The sequence below is a fragment of the Pristis pectinata genome, chromosome 20 (assembly GCF_009764475.1).
Source record: "Pristis pectinata isolate sPriPec2 chromosome 20, sPriPec2.1.pri, whole genome shotgun sequence".
Classification (NCBI taxonomy): domain Eukaryota; kingdom Metazoa; phylum Chordata; class Chondrichthyes; order Rhinopristiformes; family Pristidae; genus Pristis; species Pristis pectinata.
Window position 1 is genome coordinate 13,182,923 of NC_067424.1, and position 27,175 is coordinate 13,210,097.

General features: G+C 39.5%; 1 protein-coding gene across 1 annotated transcript in view; it reads right to left on the bottom strand.

Annotated features, from left to right (window-relative positions):
* rap1aa (RAP1A, member of RAS oncogene family a) overlaps window positions 1-27,175 on the bottom strand; it is a 100,481-nt gene that overhangs the window by 31,353 nt on the left and 41,953 nt on the right. Inside the window, exon 2 of the mRNA XM_052034482.1 lies at window positions 4,853-4,938. Coding sequence (XP_051890442.1) covers window positions 4,853-4,909 — 57 coding nt within the window. The 5' untranslated portion in view covers window positions 4,910-4,938. The remainder of the gene's footprint in view (window positions 1-4,852; window positions 4,939-27,175) is intronic.

Here is a 27,175-nt window from a genome sequence, read left to right on the forward strand (position 1 = left end):
CCATATAGAACAGTAGTTTAACCCCAGTTGGAGTACAGTCCATACCTGGGAAGGAAAAGGAAAGAATGACACAAATAGTACCTTGCCTATTTAGAACAAGTGATGGCCAACAGAACAAACATTGCTACAATTACAAAACCAAAACAGACAAGGTAACAGCTGATAACAGCAAATCTATGGAAAAAGATCAAGAATTCATGCAGTTTGCAAGTGCTCTGTCATGTTCATCATGGCACTATCAAGCTACAGAATGCAGAATATAAATATCAATGGTTTAGGAGTCTTTAAAATCAACTGGACTAATGATGGCTATAAGAAAGCTCCAGTGTGTAAAGTTTTCTGAATCAGATCTGAAAGTTTGAATACATTGTACAAAGGTTAATCACGAGTATTGTCCTAGAGTTTCTCCCAAAGTTTAAGCCACAAGTCATTAATGCCAAATACAAGCATCAAGTTATTCAGGAAATTGTTGTTCTCAAAATGATTCCTGGTTTATGATACATTTGAAGTTATAAGATCTAGCAATGTTATTTGAAACACCAGATCAAGCAGCATCTTTGAAGAGAAGGTGAATTTAACAGATTTGAGCAAAAGTATCAAAATGATATAAATCAAGCAAAATGCTCTACAAATGCAGCTCAGTTATAGTGAACTGTATGACCAAAATAATCTGCTGTTAAATGGCAATTTATCTAGAATCTGTATAGGCTGTTTTTTCCAGGTCATAGTCGGACTAGCTTATTTTTGCCATGATAAAAATGTTATCGTTTATGAATGGAAAACAGCTTGAAACAAGGATATGTTGGCTTAGATAATACTGCCTGTCTCAAAACAAAGCCTTTATATTTGTGCAAATATTACTTTTCAAAAATACATTAGCAGGAACAGCAATGTTCACTTGCAGAATCGAGCACAAAAATTCAGAAAAGAAAGCTGATCACAAGTCACTGACATCTGACAAGATCAGTGCAATGAAATTTAACTCATTTGTACAGTACAAAATCGATGATTTTAGCTCACTATTATTCTTCAGCTCTTCTGATGAAGATTTTAGAACACCACCGCCAACAGAATGTCAACAATTGGTGCTCAAGATAGTAGCACATTAAAATTCAGCAAATTAAACAGGCACTAATCATGCAGGAAGCACTGGTATCTTCATGTTTGGAAACAGACATCCAACCAGCTGTTAATGTGACATACAAAATCAAATACAACTAATAACTATGAATGAGTGTTTCCAGCAATCAGAGCTGCAACAACATACTTTGATTTTGGAAACAGCACATTGTGGGTTTGGGGGCACAGGCAGGCTATGGGTGGGTGGGGAGGCAGGCATCAGCTATCAGAAAAGGCAATTAAGTTTGTTAAAAAAACAAAAATACAGCAGATGCTAGAAACTGGAACAAAAAACAGAATGCCAAAAAAGCTTCATTTTATTCTCGTTAAGGATCAAGGCAAAATAAAAAGAATTCATAGAATATCTTGTTTTCCAAATAACTAATGGCTCATTGCCTCTAGTTTTCATTACAAACACTTTTCCATAGCTCTTAAAATCAAACTACTTGCAACTTTGTCATATTTGACTTGAGATGACCTTCAAACAACCTAACGTCACCATGTTCAAGGACCCACCTATTATCTCCTCTGTAACACTGCCAGACTCCACTTTTGCCTTGAAGACTTACTTTTCATTTTGGCTTTTTTTTAAAAAATGTATTCCTGGCTGATTTCCCTCATTTCATAAAGTTACTCATCCAAAATTCTGCTCCATGTTCTCTTCCTATTTCTCCTATACTTACCAAATGAGCACTGGCAATTCTCCCTCGTTTTCAAATCCCTCTACCCTTCCCTGGTGATCCAGAATCCATATTTCAGGGGTGGGGGTGCAGCAGCAGGTAATTGTGAAAGGAGTGAAAAGCCATTTCTACACATCGGTGGGTGAAGATCAACAATGGAGCATTGATCTTCCAAACTTTACTGCATTCATAGGAGTTCAATGAAACCCAAAGTTAAGGTTGTCGACAAGGTGTCTATTCCTTATCAGAACAGCACAAAGATGTAACAACCTTCACATGCATTATGTGGTCAAGAATTTAGGAATCCCATACTTTACAGATCAAATAGGTTGTAGGTTTAAAAGTTGGAAATGCTATACAGGAAGAGAAAATTAATATTCAAGTATTATGCAGAGACAAAGCTCTTAGATTTTCAGTTGATATCCAAACCACATTCAACCTGGAAGATTTAGAGAAGCACTTTATCAAAGCATAGCATCTGTTGTTCATCTCAGTATTTTAAGACTAAATGATAAACACTACTGCAAGGCAGAGTCGAGCCTTGAAATATTATATCACTCACTACATTTAGGATTATTTTAGCACAAGTACTTTTGCAAAATTAGTTTGAATTTGTATAACATTATAGCTGACTATTTCAAAGAATATTATACATCTAACAAGGTGCTTTATGAAGTACAATTATTGTTATGATTGTGAAAGTGACAGGCAATTCACACACAGCAAGGTCTCAAAACCAATTGAAAAATGTTTTTGGCAGTTTTGTATAACATTAGAAAGACTCCCTTTTCTTCCAATAACAGTCAGCTGGCAAGTTGCTTATACACATTAAAAGCATTATACACACAAAATAGCACATCTTGATAAGGTGTTAATAAAACTTCAAAAATTGGCTGCTGGAACACTACCAAATCACTAGTAATGCACAAATATTAGCTCATGAGTACAACTCAAACTCATTCCTATTAGAGAACTCTAACAGCTATTATGGAAGTGATTCAGTGATGACATCATCTGCAATACTTAAATCCATTCACAGGAAGATTAGCAAAAGAACTGTACTAATCAGTGCCTCTGATCATGGTAAATGGGGTTAAAAGGAATTGAGGAAATTTAGGCCAGGGAGGGTGGGGCAAATGAAAGAATTACCCAAGCGTCTGAACACTAGCGAGTTGCCCTAGTTAGAATAAGGTACATGGCTGGATGCAGAATGAAGACGTGTTCAATTATTTGATGTGTCATTTCTTTCCTTGGAGATTGCAAGAAGTTTCACCTCATCACAGTGCTCACCTGTGCATTTCAACCTTGGGTTGGTTAAGTGAAGAGTTAACTTGTTTTTCTAATCCCTGCATATGCTTAGCACATGCTCACATTCAAGGCACATGCAGTTGATACAGAAAGGGCAAGACATTTTTACGAAAGGGGAGAATTACAATGCAACTTAGATTGGTGGTTAATAAAATTAAAAAAATCTCAAGTTAAGAGTGGTCAAAGGCAAAGTTAATTAGTACCCAAAAAGGAGATTTTTAATTTTTTTTATTTATATATCTCTCTCTCTCTATCTATAGGCTATGGCTGGGATGCCAAATGAGTATCTGCATCAGTTTTCAAAGCAGCTACAGTCAATGCAAATGGAAAGTGATGGTAGTAAGTGATGGTAGTAAGGATTCACCAGTGTTCATGCGGATGTATCCTTAGTTACAGAGCAAAGTGGAAACCGAAGCAGCTCTGATGAGTGTTTGTTGCTTGCTCCCAAAAGACTGGAGAATTGGAAGTCACTATTTAAAAATGGAGTGAGACAAACTCAATGACTACAAGCTACCAATTACAAGCCTTTAACAAAAAAAGGAATAACCCTTGATAAAATGAACTGCCAGTTTAAAATGCATGGACCAATAAATGTCATCATGGATTTGTTAAAGACAGATCATGTTTGACTAACTAGATGGAGATTTTTTTTTGAAGAGAATCATGTAGTGTAGGTGCAATGAGGGTCAGAAATTGTTTCAGCAGTATTCTGCAGTTTTATTAATCCCACTGCTCTTTTGGTTATACATTGTGATTTGGGTGTAGACAGCACATTGAATGAAAAGCAGATGTGCTCTCAATGGAGGGGAATAATAGACCCCTGGAGGACAAATTGGCAAAAATGGGCAAACATAGCAGATGAAATTTAATGTAGTTATTCAGTGCATTATGGTAGGTAAAAGTGGCATAATACTGTATAATTTTAAAACTGAGATCTTAGAGGTATCAGCACACCTTTGAATGCTGCAGGACAAGCTGAAGACACAGGTTCTGTATCAAATCCAAATAGAATTCAAAAAGGCAAATTATGCATAAACACTGTTTACATCTCAGCTGGGATAATGCATTCAATTCTGACAAGCTCTTGGAGAGCGCTTAGAAGAGATTTAGTTGAATGGGACCAGGGACAAGCAGCTTTACATTTGCAAGAAAGGTCTGCTTAAAAATAGGGATGTTTCATAGGTGTTCAAAAAATCGATTCAGATAGAGTAAATATGAAAATGTTTTCCAGTAGTAAAGGTCAGTAACTGGAGGTGAAACCAGAGCTAGACAACAGCATGAAAATCTAAAAAAGTTATGATCTAAAATGCACTTCCTGAAAGGGTAGTGGACATTTATTAATTCACTTATTACTTAAAACAAAAAAGGAAAAATCTGTAGGTCTAATGGGAAACAGCAGAGCAGGATTGGTCTACCAAATGGCCAATATAGACAGAAGGATACAAATAGCTTCTTATGTTTTGTCATTCTAGAGTATTTAATATTGGTGGTAATAAAGGCTTGGATGAAGGTTACAGCACAAATGGACTTGGGCAGGGGACAAAAGAAAAAAAAGGGCAATATTACAGGTGAAGGGAATAAAATACGAGAAAACCTGGCATCAGAAGCTCAGGTCAAAGTCACATGGAGAAAATCCAGCCCCTAGTGAAAGTAACATTATAGCTTTCCAAATACTCCCATTGTGCACTGGAATAAAATACAGTATAGGGCAATTCTGGACTATCAGTTCCATTATTCATACTCACCAGCGCAGACTTTCCCACACCCCCTGAGCCAAGGACAACCAGTTTGTATTCGCGCATCCTGTGACGTTGCTAAACAGCGTCACTACCTGAAAGAGAAAAGTCTGCTTAGAAAAGGATACTATCCACATATTATAGCAAAGTTTTAAGATATGCATCTGCCACTTTATCCTCATGGTTCTAATCACATAATGAGTTCACTTAACTTTATTGGCAGTAAAGCACAGACATCCTGGTGATGTTGAAAGATGCTGCATAAATGGGAGTTTTATTTCATGAACAGCCTGCTTGCAAGTCAATTTTCATTTACCAATGTTGACAAATTAAACTGTTGCAAAAACCAAAAGGTGATTAAATTCATGTCTTCAGCCATATAGATGAAGATGTGTTTTTAATGTAATAGTCTGCTAACATTTTAATCTACGAGCTAATGTTTGACACAATGCAATTACTACTTTTAAATTTAATGTATTTTTGGAGAATATGCCTTTAACAAAGCCTGATCATTACAGGACAGCTACAATCTCTTAATACTAACAATGTTGCAATGTCAAGCGAAAGGCGCATGCTAGATAAAATGGATGCCACTTGATAACAAGCACCCGAGGATTAAATAGAAGAATGGGAATTGGAAAGACAAGCTGCCCCAGAACTCAAATCAGATCAATTGTGTCAGACTTGCTAAACTGAAAAAGCTTACACTGCTTTTAAACCTCACTGGTGTAAAATGATTAGCCATTTTGTTGGCAGATTCTCGCTGGGGGAAAAATGCAAATCTGAGCTACGTTTCACTGGAAAAAAAATCATGGAAGTGGTTGAATGTGGAAGATAAAGCCTAAAAAATTAACGAAATATCATCTTTATCAGGGATTAAAAGCTAACAGCCAAAGAATTATTTAATTACCCTAGAGACAAGTAATTTATAATTACATACAGCACTCAAGTCAAAAATCTCATACCTATACCACATAAATGCAGCATTATGAACATACTAAAGCACAAGACTAACATCAAAATTCAAATTATGATCTGTGCAATGGAAAGAATATTGCTCAGGATAGATTCTTCCTCAAGCAACTTATGCACATGCAGCTGCGTGGTGCAAGTACATTTTAATAAAATATTGTGACAGCTAACCACTCTGGATTTAGCATCATGATAAAATGCACATTTCTCATTGAATCGTGGAGCAGCCCACTTCAAATCCAGAAAGCCATAATCATCAAAACCTTCTGAAAGTACTGCACACACAGCTTTTCTGAAAATATAATTTGTCATCTAAGAGCTTTAAAATAGTCTTGATATCACATAGTACATTTCCTAGTGATGCTGTTTACTAAATCATCAAAAGATTTAGGTCAATACATTGAGGATTTTTGCTCCATTGACATACAAAATACTGCCAGATAGAATGGCAATAACTGTTGCAAATAGAGACTTTAGAAATGCAATTAAGGTACACTGAAGGAAACATTTTCAGGGCTGTGCAGGACTGGAGGATCAACTGGATAGCTTTTGCAAAGACCTGGCACAGCTAATGATGGATCAGATTTTTGTACGACCCTGCTTGAATGTCACTTGAAAATGCATCAATTCAAATTTATTCCACAATCAAGACTAATCCTCTTTTACAGCAAAAATACTCATTTAGATCTCAATCTGAAAAGACGAGAAACAATGCTCATTTATATCTTAGCCTTCAAATGACGAAGGCATAACATACCTGCAATGGAGATGAAATTAAAAATGGGACTGGGATAACTTAAAGTCATATAGTTAAAGGACAGTGTTGTAGTGTTTGTAGGCCATAAAACAAAGCAGTTCAAGTTGATCACTTCATCTCAGGCTCAAGGCTTCAACTCAATCATTTCCTCATGGTCTCAGTGTGCAGGTCAGTACTTAGCCTCAATTCACACTTCAGACCAATCATTTTTCTTGTTCCATGAGAAATAGAAACCATTTACAAGCAAAGCATTGCAATTAAGGTTTAGGAGTTAATCCACGAAAACAAGCCCCTTAAATTGAATTAAAGAAATGATTCAAGTCAACATATTTGCATGGCATTTAGCTTTATACAGCAGGTTCTTGGTCTTCCATATATTACACAATGGACAAATTATTGCAAAATTAAAAATTCACCATTTCAAATCTGTTCAGATCACATTTAAGGATACAATGAAACAATTTGCTTATTTTGTCAGGTGCAAAAAAATTGACAAATGCTGCTAAATAAAAAGATAGTTATTTTTGGGGGTGGTGGAAGACATGTTTGGAGAAATATATCACCCAGAACAACTGCTTTGTGGCCTATTGACTGAAATAATAGGCCGTTGACAAGATCCTTCTAAGTCTGAAACAGATGGCAGACCAGTAGCAATATTTTGCTATCCAATGTTTTGCCAATATCACTGTGTATGCACCTCCCTTTGGCTTAGCTTCAGTATTTAAAAAAGATACAACTGCTACCAAAATTTCCAGTTGGTAATTTAAAACTGCAAATGTTAAGATATCTTTTAGTCACGCATACATCGAAACAGTGAAATACATTTGTGTAGCATGTTCTGGGGGCAGCTCGCAAGTGTCGCCACACTTCTGGTGCCAACATAGCATGCCCACAACTTCCTAACCTGTATGTCTTTTGAATGTGGGAGGAAACCAGAGTACCCAGAGGAAACCCACGCAGACACGGGGAGAATGTACACACTCCTTACAGACAGTGGCTGGAATTGAACCCGGGTTGTTGGCGCTGTAATAGTGTTACGCTAACCACTATACTACCGTGCCTGCCACTATGCTACCATGTTGTTTTTCAAACTACAAAAAAAAAACAGCACTTTTACTATTCCTCTCCAAAGGTTACTTTCAATAAGATTATCTTATCAAAGTCAAACAAAAACCTGTAAAAATATTTTAAACATTTCTAAACTGGTTCAGTTTTCCACTACAAACTTTGATTCCATTCCTTCAACATTACAGAACACTTATTTGTTCCACTGCTGGCAATTCCCTCCTCCCCCACCCACCACCCCCCCACTCCCTCCTCCCCCCCCCCCCCCCCCCAACAATGCTAACAAATTTTTTTTCCATAAAAGCCTTTATGGAAATGCATCCCCTCCTGACAATTTCAAACAGCTAAGAATACTTTGCAGTGAGCAGGGACAAGATAATCTCCTTGTGTTCAAAATTCACTGGAGAGAGAAAAAAATTCTGTTGTGATACAGCTTGGAATAAACAATGAATTGCATGTTTACATTCTACAAGCCGAATCTTGGCTAACCCGATGAACAGATCAGCCTTTTTCCAAAAAAAACAATGACATCACTCACCAATTATCTTAGGTTGTACAGTAGCCTCTTGGCAAAATGTTCTTTCCATGTAAGGTCATAAAATACAAAACTGCACAAGTAGGAGAGTCAGGGAAGAAAAAGAACACATCTGACCATTTTGTTCCTACAGATAATCCATTTTACTATTTTTGAGACTGTGTGGACATTAAAACTCCCAGTTATTACCAGGATTTTTTTTTGTAAATGTGACTAGGACATTCCAGCCCTTAATTTATGACTGCTACTTTTCCTTTAGAAATCCAAGTGTACCATTCAAACAAAATCTAGGTTGTGTGAAGTTGCCAAACTTTTAGTTTTAAATTTTTATAGTTTCAAACTTTTAAGGTACCAGAGAGAAGGGACAGTACAGGGGAAAAAAGTCAAGGGAAAGGAGGGGGAGGAAAACACAGTATTTACTTTTTCCAACTGGAATCCTGTTAAAATGAACCCATGCCACTGAATTGGCTCCAGAGGAAATTACTCTTGGCTTCCATCTCCTTGAGGCAACATGAGAGTGCACAAGAACACAGATTGTGAAGAGTTGCAGCTTCAACCATAAATTGAAATTTAAAGCTGCCCATATCTTCCTGGATTTAGTGTTCAGGTACAGTATAGCAGTAGCTTTCTTCCAAAAAAGGACATTTTAATCTCAAACTAATTACAAGTGTAATTTGGTGTAATTTATATTCAACAGCCAATTCTGGCACCAGAGTTTTCAACACATGAAGGTATATATTTGCATAATTAAAGGGGTGAAGGCATTCATGAACACAAAATAGGAGGAGAGCACCAAGTTTCTCAAGCCTGGTCCACCATCCAAGATGATCAACTAATCTAAACTGGCCTCAACATTTGAAAGATTGAGGAATTGATGGTTTATGGTGAAGAGGAGTTAACTCCACCTTAAATATATGTCTGATGATCTGGCCTCTAACACCCTCAGGGGCAGAGAATTCCATATATTTACTACCCAGAGGGAAGAAACTTCTCCACACATTAGTTTTAAATGACCAATCCCTTATTTTGCAATTATGTTCCTTTGTTCATGATTCTCCCACTTGTGAAAACATCTACCCTGTCAAGCCCCCTTAGGATCTTGTGTTTGAATAAAGGTCACCGCTCATTCTTCTAAACTCCAAGGAATATGGACAAATTCAAGCTTCTGGATAGGACAACCCTCTCATCCTTGGAATCTCCTGATCTACCTGGCCTCTGATCCCATTATATCCTTTTTTGGGCAAGGAGGCTAAAGCTATGCACAATATTCAAGGTGTAGCCTCACTGACTGCCCCATTATTAAACTCCAACCCCTTTACAAACTGCAGTTTGCCTTAACTACTTGTTGGACCTGCCTGCCAATTTATGACAACTTAGAGCATCTGCATCCCTCTGAATTTCACTCATATGCAGTCTTTCTCCATTAGACAATAATTCTCCTTCTGATTCCTCTTAAAGCGCATGACCTCATGTTTCCTTCACATTAAACTCTATTTCCCAGGTTTTCTCTCAATCACTATCTATATCCTGTTGCAGAATCACAACATGCCCTTCTACCTATTTTCATATCAGCAGCAAACTTTGAAATCTTGCATTTTATTCCCTCCTCCAGTCATTAAACTATTGAGGCCAAGAACCAATCCCTGGGGTACTTTTAGCATGACAAGGACTCATTTATTCAAAAACTGGTTATCACACAAAATTCATGCCAACTAAAGCACTTCCTCCAATACCTTGGGCTCTTAATTTATGCACCAGCCTCATGTGGCATCTTGTCAAATGCTTTTTGGAAATTTAAATACACTACATCCACAAGTTCCCTTCCATCAACTCTCAGTCACATCCTCAAAGAATTCAAGCAAATCTGTCAAATATGTACCTTTCCTAAAACCACATTAACAAAATTAGATTATATTCAGCTTTCCTAAACGATTAGTTATTTCCACATTACAGCATTTGATCATCTAGCATCTTGCCAATAATAGATATTAAATTAATAGGCTCATTGTTCCCTGCCTCATGTCTTCCTTTTAGAAGGGAGTCACATTGGCTCTTCCAATTTTTTGGAATCCTCCCAAAATTTATCCAGTTTTGAAAAAATTTCAACCTATTGGTCCCACCATCTCTGCAGCCACCTCCTTTAAAGCCCTTGGCTGCAGTCCATTGGTCCTGGACATAGAAATATAATGGTCTATTTCAGCACATCAAATGGCACAGAGGTCAAGAGTTGAAAACTTCAATTTCCTAGGAGTGATCAACAACAGCCTGTCCTGGTCCAACCATGTAACATACTAGTGCCTCTACTCCCTCAGGAGGCTAAAGAAAATTGGCATGTCCCCTTTGCCCCTCAGCATTTTTTTTTTAAACTGATACACTATAGAAAGCATCCTATCCAGATGCACCACAGTTTATTACGGCAACTGCTCTGCCCAAGACTGCAGAGTTGTGGACACAGCTCAGCCCATCACGGAAAACAGCCTTCCCTCCATGGACTGTCTACACTTCAGTACCTTGGTGAAGCAGCTAAGGTAATCAAAGACCCCACCCACCCTAGACATTCTCTTTTCTTCCCCCCCTCCCCACCCGAAGATAAAAATCCTGAAAGCACGAACCACCAGGCTCAAGGACAGCTTCTATCCCGCTGACATCTCAATCTACCTCATTATGGCCTTGCACCTTATTGTCTGCTTGTACTTTGTAACGGTAACTCTATTCTGCATTCTGTTATTGTTTTCCCTTGTGCTACCTCAATGCACTGTTGTAATGAAATAATCTGTATGGACGGCATGCAAAAGGTTTTTCACTGTAGCTCAGTACATGACAATGAACCAATTATCAATTTCCATTTCAGCAAACAATTAACAATCTGGAGCTACATATTAATCCAAACTGGCTGATTTTACACCAGAATGGAACCAGATGGGTTTAAGGGTTCCTTCAACATCTGCATTATTACCTCTACAGTCCCAAGAATTTACCATTAGCCACTTGCTTAACACAGCATCAACCAGAGAAATAGCAGTTTTGGGTGTACAGACAGCACCAAGCTCTACACCACCAACTTTTGATCCACCACCCAACTGAAAAAGAACAGACAAGTTTCAACTAAATTAATGGGAGGTCAAAACCAATGCATTCTGAATTTACTACAAAATCAATTCCCACCAGCCACACATTCTGCTTAAACCTCAAAAGCAGAAGAAAACTATGGCTACTGGAAAACAATACAAAATGCTGGAAATACTCAGGTCAAACAGCAACTGTGGGAGACAAACAGTTAGCATTTCAAGCTTATGACCTTTCATCAGCACTATGTTAGAGATTGAACATTTTAAACAGCAGAAGGGCTAGTTTGTTATTCTTGGGGTTTAGCTTCAATCTTTTGTTGGACATGTGCACAAGATAGTTTTGCTATGCAAGGCACAATAAATGGAAGTCAATGACAGAATATTTTAACTACAGAAAGTGATAATAATGTACCGTGTCATAAAATTGCTGAATATACCATTGACAGGAATGCTATCCTAACCAGGATTACATTCTCTGTTTATAAATTTGGCAGAGAGCAAGTGTGCTAATGAAACAAAGCTGAGGACCAGTGTGGATTCCAAGAATGCAGAGACTTCAGGGGGACATTGATTAGATGCAAATATGACAGATGGAAGTTAATGCAAAAAAATTAAAGGGGGGGGGGGGTGGAAGAGATGAGAATGGACCCATGGAGATATTAAGTAGACTGGTCCTATTCTTAAGTTTACAAACAATTAAATAATCTTTCACTGAAAGATGCAATATTCTTACAGGGCTTGACAAGGTAAATGCAAACATGTTTTCTTCAGATGTTTAAACCAGATGGCATCTCAATAAGGAATCAGCAATTAACAGATGAGAAATTTCTTAGAGGGTAGTGAATCCAAGGAATTTTCTACCTATGAATGCTGTGGAACCTACTGGATTTCAGGGAATCTAGGAAGATGGGGTTAGTGGAACAGGGTGTTTTGATGCAAAAGATCAGCCACGATTTTATTGAAAAGCAGTGCAGCATGGAGGTAGTAAATAGTTTTTTGCTTTCATTTCTTATTCTTCCAGCACTAAATACAATATTTTAATGACAATGTGGATGCACAATGGATGCTAAGTAGGAAAGATGATGTACAAAAGGAAAGTGATCCGTAAAAATACTTTTGTAAGAAAGCCAATAAATGGAGACTTGAATATAAATGTGGTGCACAAAAGCATTCTAGTTCAGTAGAGTACAAATTGACACCGATTTCTAACCAAGTGTGCAACATATTGGTTATGAAAATCCAAAATATCTACTAATTGATAATGCAAGTTGTTGCTTGTGCTGTCTGAAGATCAAGTGTCTTTCCATGAGAAGATCCGAACCATCCACAAATGGAGAAATTAGAAATCTGTTGTCTGCATATGCTATGCAAGATCATTAGCTTCTAATAAAAATTGGTCAAGATGAATTGACTCGTATTTTAAAAAAAGCTTGTAAACTTATGTAGAGGGAGAAATAAGGAATAAAGACAACTATTTCAAATGCAAAATAAAGTTTCTAGATTACTAGTTTAGAAATCCTTCCCTTGCCCTAAAAGATAAAATATCAAATGTCTCAAATTCGTCACACCTTTCTGAAAGTACAAGGCCAAGAAATGTCAATGCAGGATTTAATCCAACACTTTAAAGCAATTTAGATTTTACTAAAGTACTGACAATTCACTTAACATTTAACTAACAGATAAACCCATCTGCAATTGGGATGAATCACCTCATGATCCATGTATACAATCATGAAATAAAAAGCAACAATTGCAACATTAGCTAATTGGATTCATAACTGGTTCAATGGTAAAGCAAAGTGATAGTTGAAAGTTGTTCCTCACACTGGAGGTCTGCGACTAGTGGTGTGCCACAGGCCACTTAGTTCAATACTCCTCCAAGCCCAATATACTTTGTGATACTTCAATTATCTAATTCCTTTCAGTAATAGTATTTTTTGCATTCTAATAGCCACCTTGTTAAGCAGTCCCTCAGGATTGAAGATTTACTTATACCGCAATTCAGTGGATTCCAAGGCAGCCGACATGGCTGATGTGGGACTTGCAGACTGCCACAGCAATGGGTTTTGTAAATGCTGGGTGTACAGCAATCCCTTGCAACTTCAGAGAATGAACTAATGGTGGCTGGGAGCTTGGCCTCTGAACATGTCCAAACAGGAATTAATCTAGCGTAAATGGCAAGCTGCTCATGGTATGTCACCTCCACTCCAGAACCAAGGGTAGCCCAATTTCAGTCATCAAGCTGCAGAATGCAGACAACTTCTGTGCATACGTATGCATGGAGCTCAGTCATCGTTGACTTATTCACTGAAGCATACAAGACAGTGCCTACATACACACAAGTGTCATTTATGTTCTGCATCTGACTGAACTAGGCAACCTTGGTTCTGGAATGGAGGTAACATAACTGGAAGAGTTTGCCATGTGTGCTGTAGATTATCTGCTGTTTGATTTGCGCATGGAAAGACTCCAAGCCATTTGCCAATTCATACACTGAAGCATACAAGAGAATGGGCATTATACTCAACACCAGCAAGATGTAGGCTCTTTACCCATCTGCCCCTGGTGCTCTCTAAAAGGTTCACAGCAAGACTCTGGAAAACATGGACCACTTTACATATCTTGGGAGACAGTTCTCAAATGCACTGATTAATGATGAATTTCAGCCTTCAGTATGCCTGCACTACTTTAGGATGACTGGGGGGGGGGGGGGGGGGGAGGGGGGTGAAAAAAAAAGTGTATTGAAGATCTAGACTCCAGACTTGGCAACATCACAGTTTACCAGCCAGTTGTGATCCCTGCCCTTCAGCTGTTTCTGAAGCATAGACTACCTACAGAAGGCACCTCAAGGCATTACCAATGCCTCCTCTATAAAATCTTCCAAATTCATTGGAAGTAGATCAACTTCAGTGCCCTCTAAGCCAATATCCCCAGCATGAGGCCTAATTACACTCAGTCAGCTATATTAGACAGGCCACCTCATCCCACAAACCAACCCGTCAAAAGGAATAGATTACCAAAGATTCAAGGATGAGCTCAAGCCTCCTGGAAATGCAAGATCCCTACTGATTACTAGAAATTTATAAACAAAACCACAAAGTACAGAAACAGTATTCAGAATCATTAAGAATCTCAAGTCCATGCATCGGAAGCTCTGTGTAACTGAAGAGGGCACATCTCAAATTACCTACATACCCACTCAGCACTATTTATGGAAACGTAGCACCCACATTGGCCTTGCAATAATTCTGCAAGGCCTTGATGTCGGACATGCTAGCAGGTCAAGCACATCCACATTTGCCACTCGCCCATTTTCTAACTGTATGGACCAAGTATGAAGCAGAAATATTGAATGAAATATAAAAAGGCTTGAACATTAAGGGTACAGTCACAAGGGAAGATGCTCCTTGATGAGGCATCCCAAGTGCAAGGAATGCTGAAGCTTTTTAGAAAGCAGATGCAAGATGAAAATAGGTGTGGCGGAGGATCAGACCACTTGTCTGTAGTTTTGAGGGGCAAAACTAGACACATCTGAAATAAGATGAGCCCAATAACACTGCAAAATCCACCCAGAGAAATGCCACTAATTCTACAGAAAACTGCTGGTATTTCCCTGCACACATTCAGGATTTCTGTGCAAGTGTGCACAAACAGGTGAGAAACCAAAGTGTCCTGACAGCTATTGGCCAGGACTTAAGACTACACACCACTGGAATCCAGTGAAAAAACTACAAAGGCCAAAAATTTCTAGCACTTAGAATGATAGGTAATTCACCTGAGCAACATGCACCAGGTTGGAACTGGTATGGGATCTGCATTTCTATTCATTTTAATGAAGAATGCTTTGAAGAAATTAACACAACAAACTCACTTTAATTACTTAAATTTAGTTCGAATGTTTCTTGAATAGAGTCAGAGAAAAATCAGAGCAAAACAGCACAGATACAGGCCCTTCAGCCCAATGAATCCATGCTGACCCCAGTGCCCTCCCAGCTGGTCCCAATTTCCTGCGTTTGGCCCATATCCCTGAGCCCTGCCCCTCCATGTACCTATCCAAGTGCATCTTAAATGATACTATTCTACCTAGCTCAACCACTTCATCTGGCAGCTCGTTTGATACCCTCACCACTCTATGCGTAAAAGAGTTGACCCTCAGGTCCTTTTTAAATCTAACCCCCCCCCCAACCCCACCCTAAATCTATGCCCTCTAGTTTCAGACTCCCCTACCCTGGGGAAAAGACCGTTACCGTCCACCTTATCTACACCTCTCAGAATTTAACATTTCAACAAGATTGCCCCTCATTCTACTACATTCCAAGGATTAAAGACCAGCCTGGCCAACCTCTCCCTGAAACAGGCCCTCTAGTCATCAAATCTTTTCTGCACCCTTTCCAGTTTAACCATGTCTTTCTGATAACAGGATGACCAAAACTGTACACAGTACTAAGTGCAGCCTCACCAACCACTGCACAACTGTAACGATGTCCCAACTCCTATACTCATCGCCCTGACTGAAGGCCAGTACACTAAATGCCTTTTTTGCCACCCTGTCCACCTGTGACACTGCTTTCAATGAGCTCTGCACTTGTACTCCAAGGTTCATCTGCTCCATTACACTCCTTAGTGCCCTACCATTCATAGTACAGGTCTTACACTGGTTTGACTTTCCAAAATGCATCACCTCGCACTTATCCACTCCTCAGCCCACTTCCTTAACTGATCAAGATCCCCCTGTAAATCATCAACACCTCCTAATTGTGTCACCCGCAAACTTACTGATCACGCCTTGTGCATTCCCATCCAAATCATTTGTATAAATAACAAAATAACAAGGATCCCAGCACCGACCCCTGCGGCACACCACTGATCATTAGCCTCCATTTAGAAAAATCAACCTTCTACCACCACCGTCTGCTTCCTACCCGAGCCGATTTTGAATCCACCCAACTAGCTCACCCTGGATTCCATAGGACCCAACCTTCCAGAAAACCTACCATGCAGGACCTTGAAGGCCTTGCTAAAGCCCACATAGACAACATCCACTGCCCTACCCTCATCTAGTTTTTTTTGTTACCTCTTCAAATAAACTTAAAGGTTCGTCAAGCACAACTTTCCACACACAAAGCCATTCTGATGAGGAGTCAGCCCCTGTCTATCCAAATGCTGGTAGATCCTGTCCCTCAGAATTCCCTCTAGCAACTTCCCCACTACTGAAGTCAGGCTGATCAGCCTATAGTTCCCTGGATTGTCCTTTCTTAAACATTAGTCACCTTCCAGTCTTTGGGAACTTTACCAGTGGCTAACGATGAAGTATCTCCACAAAGGCCTCTGCAATTTCTCCTCTAGCCTCCCATGAAATCAGAGGATGCACTCAGTCAGGCCCTGGGGATTTATCCACCTTAAGTGCACTGCAAGGCTGCAAATACCTCCCTGGTAATATATCCTCCAAAACATCACTTGCATCCCTTCTCATGAGCAACCAAAATTTTCTCCTCAGTAAACGCCAAGGAGAAATATTCATTAAGAGTCCCACCCATCTCCTTCAGCTTGAGAGAGACAAGTGGCCCTGCTGATCTAAGAGGACCTACTCTCTCCCTAGCCACCCTTTAATATAGCTATAGAACCTCTTGGGATTTTCCTTAATCCTACCTGCCAGATCCATCTCACATCCCCCTCCTGATTTCCGAGTATCCTTAAATCTTTTTATAGTCATCAAGGGATTCACTTGTCCCCAACCTCCTAAACCCAATGTACAGCTACGCTGACTATCAAACTGCATTTCAATATCGTGGGCACTGCTTGTTCATCTCCCACTCACTTGTCAGGGTTTTTTGGCACAGAACTTCACCATGATGGTCACAACATATTTATTCAGGAAGCAACCCATGGGTTATCTGAATGATGCAAGTGTGGAATCTGTGCATAGTTCAATGGCACAGATAGGCAGTTTACTACCGACTGCAAATCCTGGACTGTTATACATTCAAAGAACAAGTCATGGAAACAAGACATGACAACTATTTGTTAGACATTTGAAAGACTAAGAAATTGGGTAAACTAAAGAGGTTAAGTACTCATAACAGTGTACAATTAAAAAAGCACAAAAGTATAAATGGAGTTCAGACTAAGATGAGGATTTGAAGAAATGTAAAATGATACAGAAATAGAATTATTGACAAATGAATTCAATTGGATAGCAGGCACAGTTGGTCATGGATGAAGGCAATACTGTACATTTGGGGAGGTGGAATGGAAGAGGCAAGATGATGATCTATTAACTACACCAAATGCTCAAGGATAAATGATCAAAACAATCTGGATAATCAAATACTATTCTAGAAGGATAGACAAATGACTTCCATTGTAGCATTTTTGGCAGCAGTCATGGTTTCACTTGAAATATTATATTTCAGAATTCAATGCAAAGTAAAATGAAATGCTAATTTCTGATAAACTTTGAGCCAACTGATGTGGCATAGATTCAAATGGCTGAATGGCCTTTGCCAGGTCTCAACATACCCAGTCTTCCATTTTCCTGTAACCTATTCTTTCACATGCCCAACTCAGTTTCATTTGCCACCACCTACAACTGGGAGAATTTACTGTAGCCAATTAACCCAATTTATAGTAACCAATTAATCTAAGAGCACAACTTCAGGACTTGAGGAAACTGTAGCACCAGAGGAAACCCATGGGATGGAGAATCAGAACTCCACAAAGACAACACACAAGGTCAGGACCAAACCCAAGTGCTTGGAGCTGGGAGGCAGCAGCACTAACCGCCATGCCACTGTGCAGGCAAGCAATTAAGCTCCGCAGTCCACTTGTATGATTTATTCTAAACAGTCACTACTCTCTAGGTGAAGAAATTTCTCATTGGTTCCAAATGACCAACCCCTTGAGATAGACATCTGCTTCTATGCTTCCAAGCCAGGGGAAACATTATCCATTTATCTACCCTATCAAGCTTCATACATTTGTATGTTTGGAAACATTGAAATGCACTAGGGTAGAAAACTGGACTGATCAAGTAGTAATTAGGTAATGCAAATATACAACATACATCGTATTTGATAACAAGAGATCAGACTAATGCAAAGTCTAGAAATTATAGATATGATTTGATTTTAATAATGAAAATCAGAAGGGAGATTTTCTACCCACAAGATATCCATAGCAATTTCTGCATTGGTACCCAGTTACTAGTTCTGATCTACCAATGGCTTGCAAAAGTAATGTTCAGAAGCCAGAAAAAAAATACTATTTCCTTCCATGGATGCTGCCTGACCTGCTGAGTTCCTCCAGCACTATGCATCACATCAGCACTTAAAATCCCAATACCACAAATTCAAGTCTAACATTTGAGGAAAAAACAACTTCAAATCGGGCTTTGGAAAGACAACGTGCAAAAAAAAAGTTTCTTCCCCCACCCCTACCAAATCTAGCCACAAATGTACATGGAAAACAACAGCCAATATACAGTGGTCTCAAACAGCAATAAACCAAAGTGAACAATTAATTGACAAACATGTTGGCCAGATCACAAGGATCCTCCTCCTCCTTCTAAGCACCTCACTCTTAAGACTTTAAAATACTTTACATCTAATATAACTTAGTCATTGCTGGAATTCTTACACAAAACACTTCTCTCAATCTGGTATGCTTAAAGATACAAGAAAACATTAAGTAAATCATGTAGTTTATGCAATATGCCAGTTTGCAAGATTTTGCATACATGATGAACTTGGCAGCAACAGAAGAGTCTTCTAAAGTAGTAACTGCATAATTGATAATTGTTTCCATCACTACCAAAACATTCCACCACTAACCAGAGATTTTGCTCTCCAGGCTGGAACTAAATAATGGCACAGTGTACTAAACCCACTCCTTGGCTGTCTCACAATTAAATGCTGTTCTCATGCTCACTTGAAGTTGAATTTGCATGTCATTTTTGTCCCAGACAAGTTGTATAATTCATTTCTCAAGCAAGTTAGATAACCAAATCTTCAATGGGTCTTCTCCCAACCCCCCCCCCCCACCCCAAAACTAGGATACCAAATTATAGAGTGTACTGTTAATATTGAAAATTTAGGATTAAACACAAGATATACTTTAAGACTAATGAGAGAAAAAGAATAACATTCTTACACATTTCAATGCAGTAAATGCCAAAGTACTGTAATTGCCAAATAACTCTGCCAAACAGTTGGCTGGTGGGATGAAGGCTAAGAGATTAGGCTGGTCAAAAGATTCTGGCACCCTGAATGAAACATCAGCAGGTGTTGAGCTTTCAAAAGAGATGAGACGAGAGCAACATAACCAGTGCTATCTTGAATGCCACTTTCTTCTTGAACACTACTGACTACTGCTCTAAAATGAGCAAAACTTGAATATTTAATGTCCTACAGATCATTAGAACTTGAGCCCCGGCTATAGGGCAGACATTTTTGGCACATGATTTTAAGCTTCAGATTCTTTATGCAAGAAAGGAAGCACCACAAGGTTAAGAAATAAGTTAAGAGCAAATATAGGGTACTTACTGGTTTTAAACAAGACAGCAATATGCTTAAGCAGGACAAATCAGGAGGTACTCAAAAGGGAATCTTCACATAAGTTTGAAAAGTCTGACAAAAATGGTTTATGACCTGAGACTCCAACTTTTCTTTCCACAGACACTGCCTGACTTGAGTATTTACAGTATTTTCCATTATTCAAAAAAATGAAAACTCTGGTTTTTAATTATTAAATTTCCCTACTGAACAAACTTGGAATGGTGTGGAGAAATCAAAAGGAGAAACAAGACAAACATTCCATGAATTCTTATCCCATTTATTCAAGTCAAAATAAAAATTATGGTGGAATTTCCTATGGTTGAAAGTTATACCCATTCATTCTTCCTCCAAAAAAATCTACTGCACCCAGCAGTCACTAGAATGCACGGAAGTAAACCAATGTATTCCTTGTCAAAGCTTCAAACCATCAGTTATTCCTGCATTTCATAATTACAGCATGTTTAAAAATGAAATGGTACAGTTTACATGTGTGACAATAAATTTTAAATGTATGCAGTAAAAACCACAAGTGCTGAAAACAAAATTCAGTGAAGTATCTAAGGAACCAAATATTTCAGATCATGACTCAGAACTGGGGGGGGGGGGGGGGGGGGGAGAGAGAGAAAATGAGCATGTCGAGTTGCAGAGATGGGGAGGGGTAGAAAAAAAAGGGGCAATGTTTGATTGGACATCAAGGTTGTCCAGGTAATAATTACTTTGCATCTCCAGTTAGAGTAAACAAAAAGTTGGAACTGTCAAATGCAGAATACAACAATTGCTGGGATTATGCAGCAACTTAAGGTAGTTGCATCAAAGTCAGCCAGCTCCAGCAGGAAAGACTGGCTACCTGAAGTTGCCAAATTAAAACAAGATTGCATTGGCTGCAACATACCCAGCCACAAGCTTGAGCAACAGGACTTCATCTTATGCTGGGCATTACTGGAATAGTATCAGAAGAAAAAGACTAATTAGAGTGAGAGTGAGATGGGGAAGTAACAGACTACTGGAATCTGTCACCCATACAGAATGAAGACATTTTACAAAGCAAATCACCAATCTGCATTGAGGAGGTCACATGCACTAAATACAATACAGGCAAATTGACGCTTCAACTGTGCAGAGAAGATTTACCGGGATGTTGCCTGGATTGGTGAGCATGTCTCGAGGATAGGTTAAGTGAGCTAAGGCTTTTCTCTTTGGAGTGGAGGATGAGAGGTGACTTGATAGAGGTGTACAAGAGGCATAGATCGAGTGGACAGTCAGGGACTTTTTCCCCAGGGCAACAATGGATAACATGAGGGGGCATAATTTTAAGGTGATTGGAGGAAGATACGAGGGGGATGTTAGGGGCAAGTTGTTCTTTTTTTAAAACACACAGGGAGCAGTGGGTATGTGGAAGGCACTGCCGGCAAGGTTGTGGGGGCAGATACATTAGGGATATTTAAGAGACCCTTAGCTAGACACATGAATGATGATAGAGAAATGGGGGGGGGGGGGGGGGCGCGGGCCGGCCACTATGTGGGAGGGAAGGGTTAGATAGATCTTAGAGCAGGATAAAATATCAGCACAACATCATGTCCCGTCCCATGTCCCTGAAAAGATTGTTTGGGTTCCTGGAAGGCGGAAAGCGAATAAAGGTTTAAAAAAAAGTTGTTGCTTTGACACCTGCCTTTGGTTGTAGAAAATGCCACAAGGACTGGTTGGACATAGAAGAAACTAGAAGTTGCAGGAGGACTGTCTCAATGGAATACTGAAAGAGGGTGGGGGGGGGGGGCGGGAAGAAAAAGAAAGAGGCACATGTCTGTGGTGGAACAATGAAAGTGGAGTAAATTTTGAAAGATGATCTGCTGAATTAAGAGGTTGTGGGGTGAAAGGTGAATTTAAGGGGAACTCTATCCTTGCCTAGGATAGAGAGGATAGGACAGAAGGGTGGGAAAATCAAAAACAGCTAAGAATAGTGTCAATTATAGTAGGCAAACCTCCATGAAGACAGACATCAAAGCACTGGCATGAAAAAGGCTCAAAACATGTAAAACACACCAAGAAACTGGATGAATGAAATCCTTAATAGAAGCAGGATAGGAGGACATGTAGCCAAGATAGCTGTGGTAGCCTGTGGGCTTGTAATGGATTGATTGCTAACATCTGGGATGAAAATAGAAATGTCAAGAGAAGAGTCAGATTTGGATCATGTGAAAAGAGAAGGGTGGAAATTGGCTGCAAAAGGTAATGAAATTTAAGTTCTGTACAAGTGCAGGAAGCAGCACCAATGCACAAGAATGTAACAAAGTTGGAGGAAGCATAAGGACTGTTACATACATCACAAGGAGAAGGGAAAGCTTGGACCCATGCAAGTTTCCAAAACCACAGCTTTAATTTGGAGAAAGTGAGTGGAGTTGAAGATGTTGAAATGTAAGCATACTGTCAGCAGACAAATGAATATGGGATGGTTCAAAAATGAAAAGGGAGAAAAGATCAGTATTACAATTCAAGTGCTGTTGAAGTTTGCAATTCTTGGTTTGAATGTAATAAAGGATATAGTGGAATTGCAGACTAAAACAAAACTTTTGATAACTCAAGTGCTGCTGCAGAGAAAGGTTGTAAGTCTGCATGGTCTTATGTCAGCAAGTAATCTAAAGTGTGAATTCCAGAATACACATTAAATTTTGTATGTGCTTTGAACCAATTTAAATAGGAAGTCTGCATGCACAACTCTAGCCAAGAGGCAGATCCACCCAAGAGATGTGATGGGGGCAAGGTTCCACAGATGGGCATTAAAGAGTGAATTTTAGCATGGTGTGATTATGCACACAAATTTGTCCAAGGTTATTCCAGGTGTTACAGGTGTCCAAGCACAGAGGAAACATTGCTTCTGGCCTAACTAATTTAAGGGTTTTTTTTTAAAAAAGAGGTAGATTAATTAAATTCATAGCATCACTACTTGATATCAATTCAATCATGCTTTAGACTTGAGGACAACACACATGTACACATATCCTGATTCTTATGATAGAAGACAGTACATTTTAAGCACAGAACTACAATTATCACTTTAAACAATCATCAAGTTTCATCCTGCTTTCACTTAGCCTATTTCTGACCTTTGCTATCCTCAACTTCTGTGCCTCCACTTCAGGGAGAAGTTAACAAGAATCCACTACAAGCCTACAAATTACAGCTAAGACAGGAAGTACTGGAAATACTTAGGTCAAGCAGCAGTTACAAAAGAGAAATAAAATTAATGTTTTAGGTCAATAACCAGTGACCCAAAAGATCAACTCTTCCCTCCCCCCCCCCCCCCATTGATGCTGCAGGACTTGTTGACATGTGGTTCAGTGATAAACTTTGCTTGACAAAATGATAGATAGGATATCTTTATTAGTCACATGCACATTGAAACACAATGAAATGCATCTTTTGCGTAGAGTGTTCAGGGGGCAGCCTGCAGTATCGCCATGCTTCTGGCACCAACATAGCATGCCCACAACTTCCTAACCCGTACGTCTTTGGAATGAGGGGGGAAACCAGAGCACCCGGAGACAGGGAGAACGTACAAACTCCTGACAGACAGTGGTAGGAATTGAACCCAGGTCACTGGTGCTGTAATAGCATTACGCTAACCGCTACACTACCGTGCCTGCCCAAAGGTGCTTCACGTTAAGATGCTGACATGTTGTTATTTTGTCACAGCAATAAAGCCAAGTACACCCACAAAGTAACTCTACTTCACAACGCTAAATAGGTTGTTCAGCAATTTGCAGAAGAATTCAAAATCCTCACTACAGTTCAATGTTATTGCTGTAACCACATTGATCTTGTCTGGTATAAAGCTGGAGTTGAATATGTAATGCAAGGTGACTTGTGGCAAAGGTGGTAGAGTTTGACACTACCGAAGGTTTTCAAATTTTCCCTACAATAATATCCACGTGAACACAATATCTAGTGATTGGTCAAATTTGAACTTGGAATTAAATCCTCCAATAGGTTAAGAAATTGCATTCAAATGTTTCTATTATGCATTACACCATTTCCGTGGAGAAATAAGAACTGATGGAGAGTTCTTGATTGGGTAAAGACAAGTTTTCTGCTATTTCTTTTATGTAAAATTGAGGCAAAGCAAGATGTAGATGCTTGAACCAGCCTGCAAAAAGTCCTTATTTACAAATTTCCAAACTAGTAAAGTCAGATACTCATGTTAGCAATAGATTATGTGGCAATACTGTCAAAATTTTAGAATCAAAGCACAGTTCCTGTTCTCATAATGGATAATCTTTAAGTGTATGAAGCTGTATTTAGTTTAAGATTGCATTTGGTTAGGCAATGTCTAACATTAGTTTCCTTCAAGTTTCTATTTTTGCTTAGGAGACAGGACAAATCAAATTCATCCTCAGACAAGCCTTAATGTATCTTCTCTTCATGTGGGTGGTCAATTAGTGGCTCCTGATGGATCAGTAGTAATTATAAAAAAAAACTGCTTTCTGCATCCATTAATGTAACAAAGGCAACCCTGGCATAGAAACATGCAGATAAGAGAATATTTGATAAATGTATAGTACAATTCAATAGCCAGATTCATTAATATTGTCCCATGTGCAAGATTTAATCACATCTCCCAACAGTAACTGCTAACAATTGCGATGCAGCAAGTTCATCAGAACAAATCAATTACAAAAATTCTTCCATCCATCACTCAGCACACTAAAGATGAGCATTTCAGTTCCTGGGACACCGCAGAATCAAAGTTTGATATGACCACAATTCCAACTGACCATTAACTCAAGTGTTGGGGTTGAACTGGACTTAAAATAGCTATTTTCATTTACATACACACACTCCAGCAGAGAGCTTCCAATCTGAAGCAAATACCCTTTAATTTCCAGATTCATCAATAAAGTTTCAATGCTTTTAGTGAACATTGGGCATTGTACTGTACAGAACCCCATTTTCTTTTCAATAACTTAATTATTTGAATTTGAAAATTTTCCCCAATCCTCAGGCTTACTACTCATTTTGACAACACAAGCCATTTCCATCAGCAGCCACAGACCACTTTATTGCAAGTGAAAAATCAAAAAGCCTGCAGATATTGGAAATCCAAAATAGAAACAGGAAAATCTGCAAATACTCAGCAGCTCTGGCTGCATCCAAGCCAAGATTCCAGGTCAAAGACCCTTTGTCAGAACTGGGAAAGAAACAGAAGTGTTTTAAGCTGCATGGGGGCAGTGGTCCGGGATGTCACTGATTGGGTAAAACCAGGGTGATCAGGGGAATAAGTGAATGGAAGCAGTTAGAGTGAGAACATACACTAAAGAATGTGGGAGTTATCTTCCTTCTCTGTACTTCACATGCCCAGTCTTCCCTTCCCAGGGGAAAAAGGGAAAAAAAAAACAAGTTGAGGCAATATCAGAGACGTTTGATTGAAACAGGCAGAAGTTATCTGAAGTTGTCGAATTCAATAGAATCCAGAAGGCTACAACATGCCCAGTTAAGATGCTGTTCAAGCTTACATCAGACCTCACTAACAGTACAGAACGCCACAGACCAATAGGTCAGAGTGGGATGGCAAATTAAAGTGGCAGGCAATGGAATGTTCCCTATTGCCCCTGCAAATTGAATGCCAGTGTTTCACAAGGCTTCTGTAACTTGATTTCTGTAACAATTGTACACCTGCAATATTGCCTCAGCTTATGTTTTCTTTCTTCTCTCCCCACCCACCCCCAGTAGTAAAGGACATGCCTAGCCTACTGCTGGGCATTTCACAACTGCCATATTCTCTTGTCCATGTTCTCACTTTATAACTACTCCCATTCACTCACTGACTAGAACCTTGATTATAGCTTATCCCCATGGCCACCGTGGTTTTATGTTAGAGATATCTTTCCTCCTCCACCCTCCCTGCAGTTTAACAATCTTCTGTCTCCTTCACTTCTGATGAATAGTCTTTGACCTGGAACGTTGGCTCCTTTTCTCTTCCCATATGCATTGATTATTTCCAGCATTTTGCTTTCACACTTTGATAAGTTGCATCTTAAAGGGACAAATACTTATAATCAAAATTCCATATTGGTATTGGTTTATTTTCACTTGTACCAAGGTATAGTGAAAAACTTGTCTTGCATACCATTTGTACAGATCAATTCATTACACTGTGCATTGAGGTAGTACAGGGTAAAAACAATAAGAATACAGAGTAAAGTGTCACAGCTACAGGGAAAGCATTACAGGTAAGGTGCAAGGTCATAAGAGTATATTGTGAGGTCAAGAGTCCATCTCATCATACAAGGTCAATGCCGTTCAATAGTCGAATCATGGTGGGATAGAAGCTGTCCTTGAGCCTGGTGGTATGTGCCCTCAGGCTCCTATATCTTTTGCCTGATGGGAGAGGGGAGAAGAGAGAATTTGCCAGGTGAGTGGGGTCTTTGATGATGGTGGCTGCTTCACCAAGGCAGCAAGAGGTACAGACAGAGTTCACGGAGGGGAGGCTAGTTTCTGTAATGTGCTGGGCTGTGTCCACAACTCTCTGCAGTTTCTTGCGGTCCCGGACAGAGCGGTTGCCATACCAAGCCTTGGTGCATCCAGATAGGATGCTTTCTATGATGCATCAATAAAAGTTGGTGAGTGTCAAAGGGGACATGCCAAATTTCTTTAGCCTGATGAAGTAGAGGCACTGGTGAGCTTTCTTGGCTGTGGTGTCTGTGTAGATGGACCAGGATAGGCTATTGGTGATGTTCACTCCAAGGATCTTGAAACTCTCAACCCTCTCGACCTCAGCACCATTGATGTAGACAGGTGCATGTACACCGCCTTCTTTCCTGAAGTCAATGACCAGCTCTTTGTCATGACACCATGTCACTACGCTCTCTCTCCTTCAGGGCACCAGTGTTGAGAATAATCGTGCTGGAGATGCTGCTGCCTATCATCACTGATCGCAGTCTATTGGTCAGAAAGTCAAGGATCCAGTTGCAGAGGGAGGTATCGAGTCCCAGGTCTGAGTTTGGTGATGAGTTTGCTCGGAATTATAGTACTGAAGGCAGAGCTGTAGTCAATAAACAATAGTCTAACGTAGATGCTCCAGTGCAGGGCCAGGGAGGGAGTGTTCACTGCAGACCTGTTTCGGCAGTAGGTGAACTGCAGTGGATCAAGGTTGTCTGGGAGGCTGGAGGTAATGCATGCCATGACCAGCCTCTCGAAGCACTTCATGATGGTGAACGTCAGAGTCACCAGTCAGTAGTCATTAAAACACGTTACCTTGTTTTTCCTTGGGTACTAGGATGATAGTGGTCTTCTTAAAGCAGGTGAGAACCTCAGATTGAAGCAGGGAGACGTTAAATATGTCTGCAAATACCCCCCGCCAATTGATCAGCACAATTTGAGTAAAGCAGC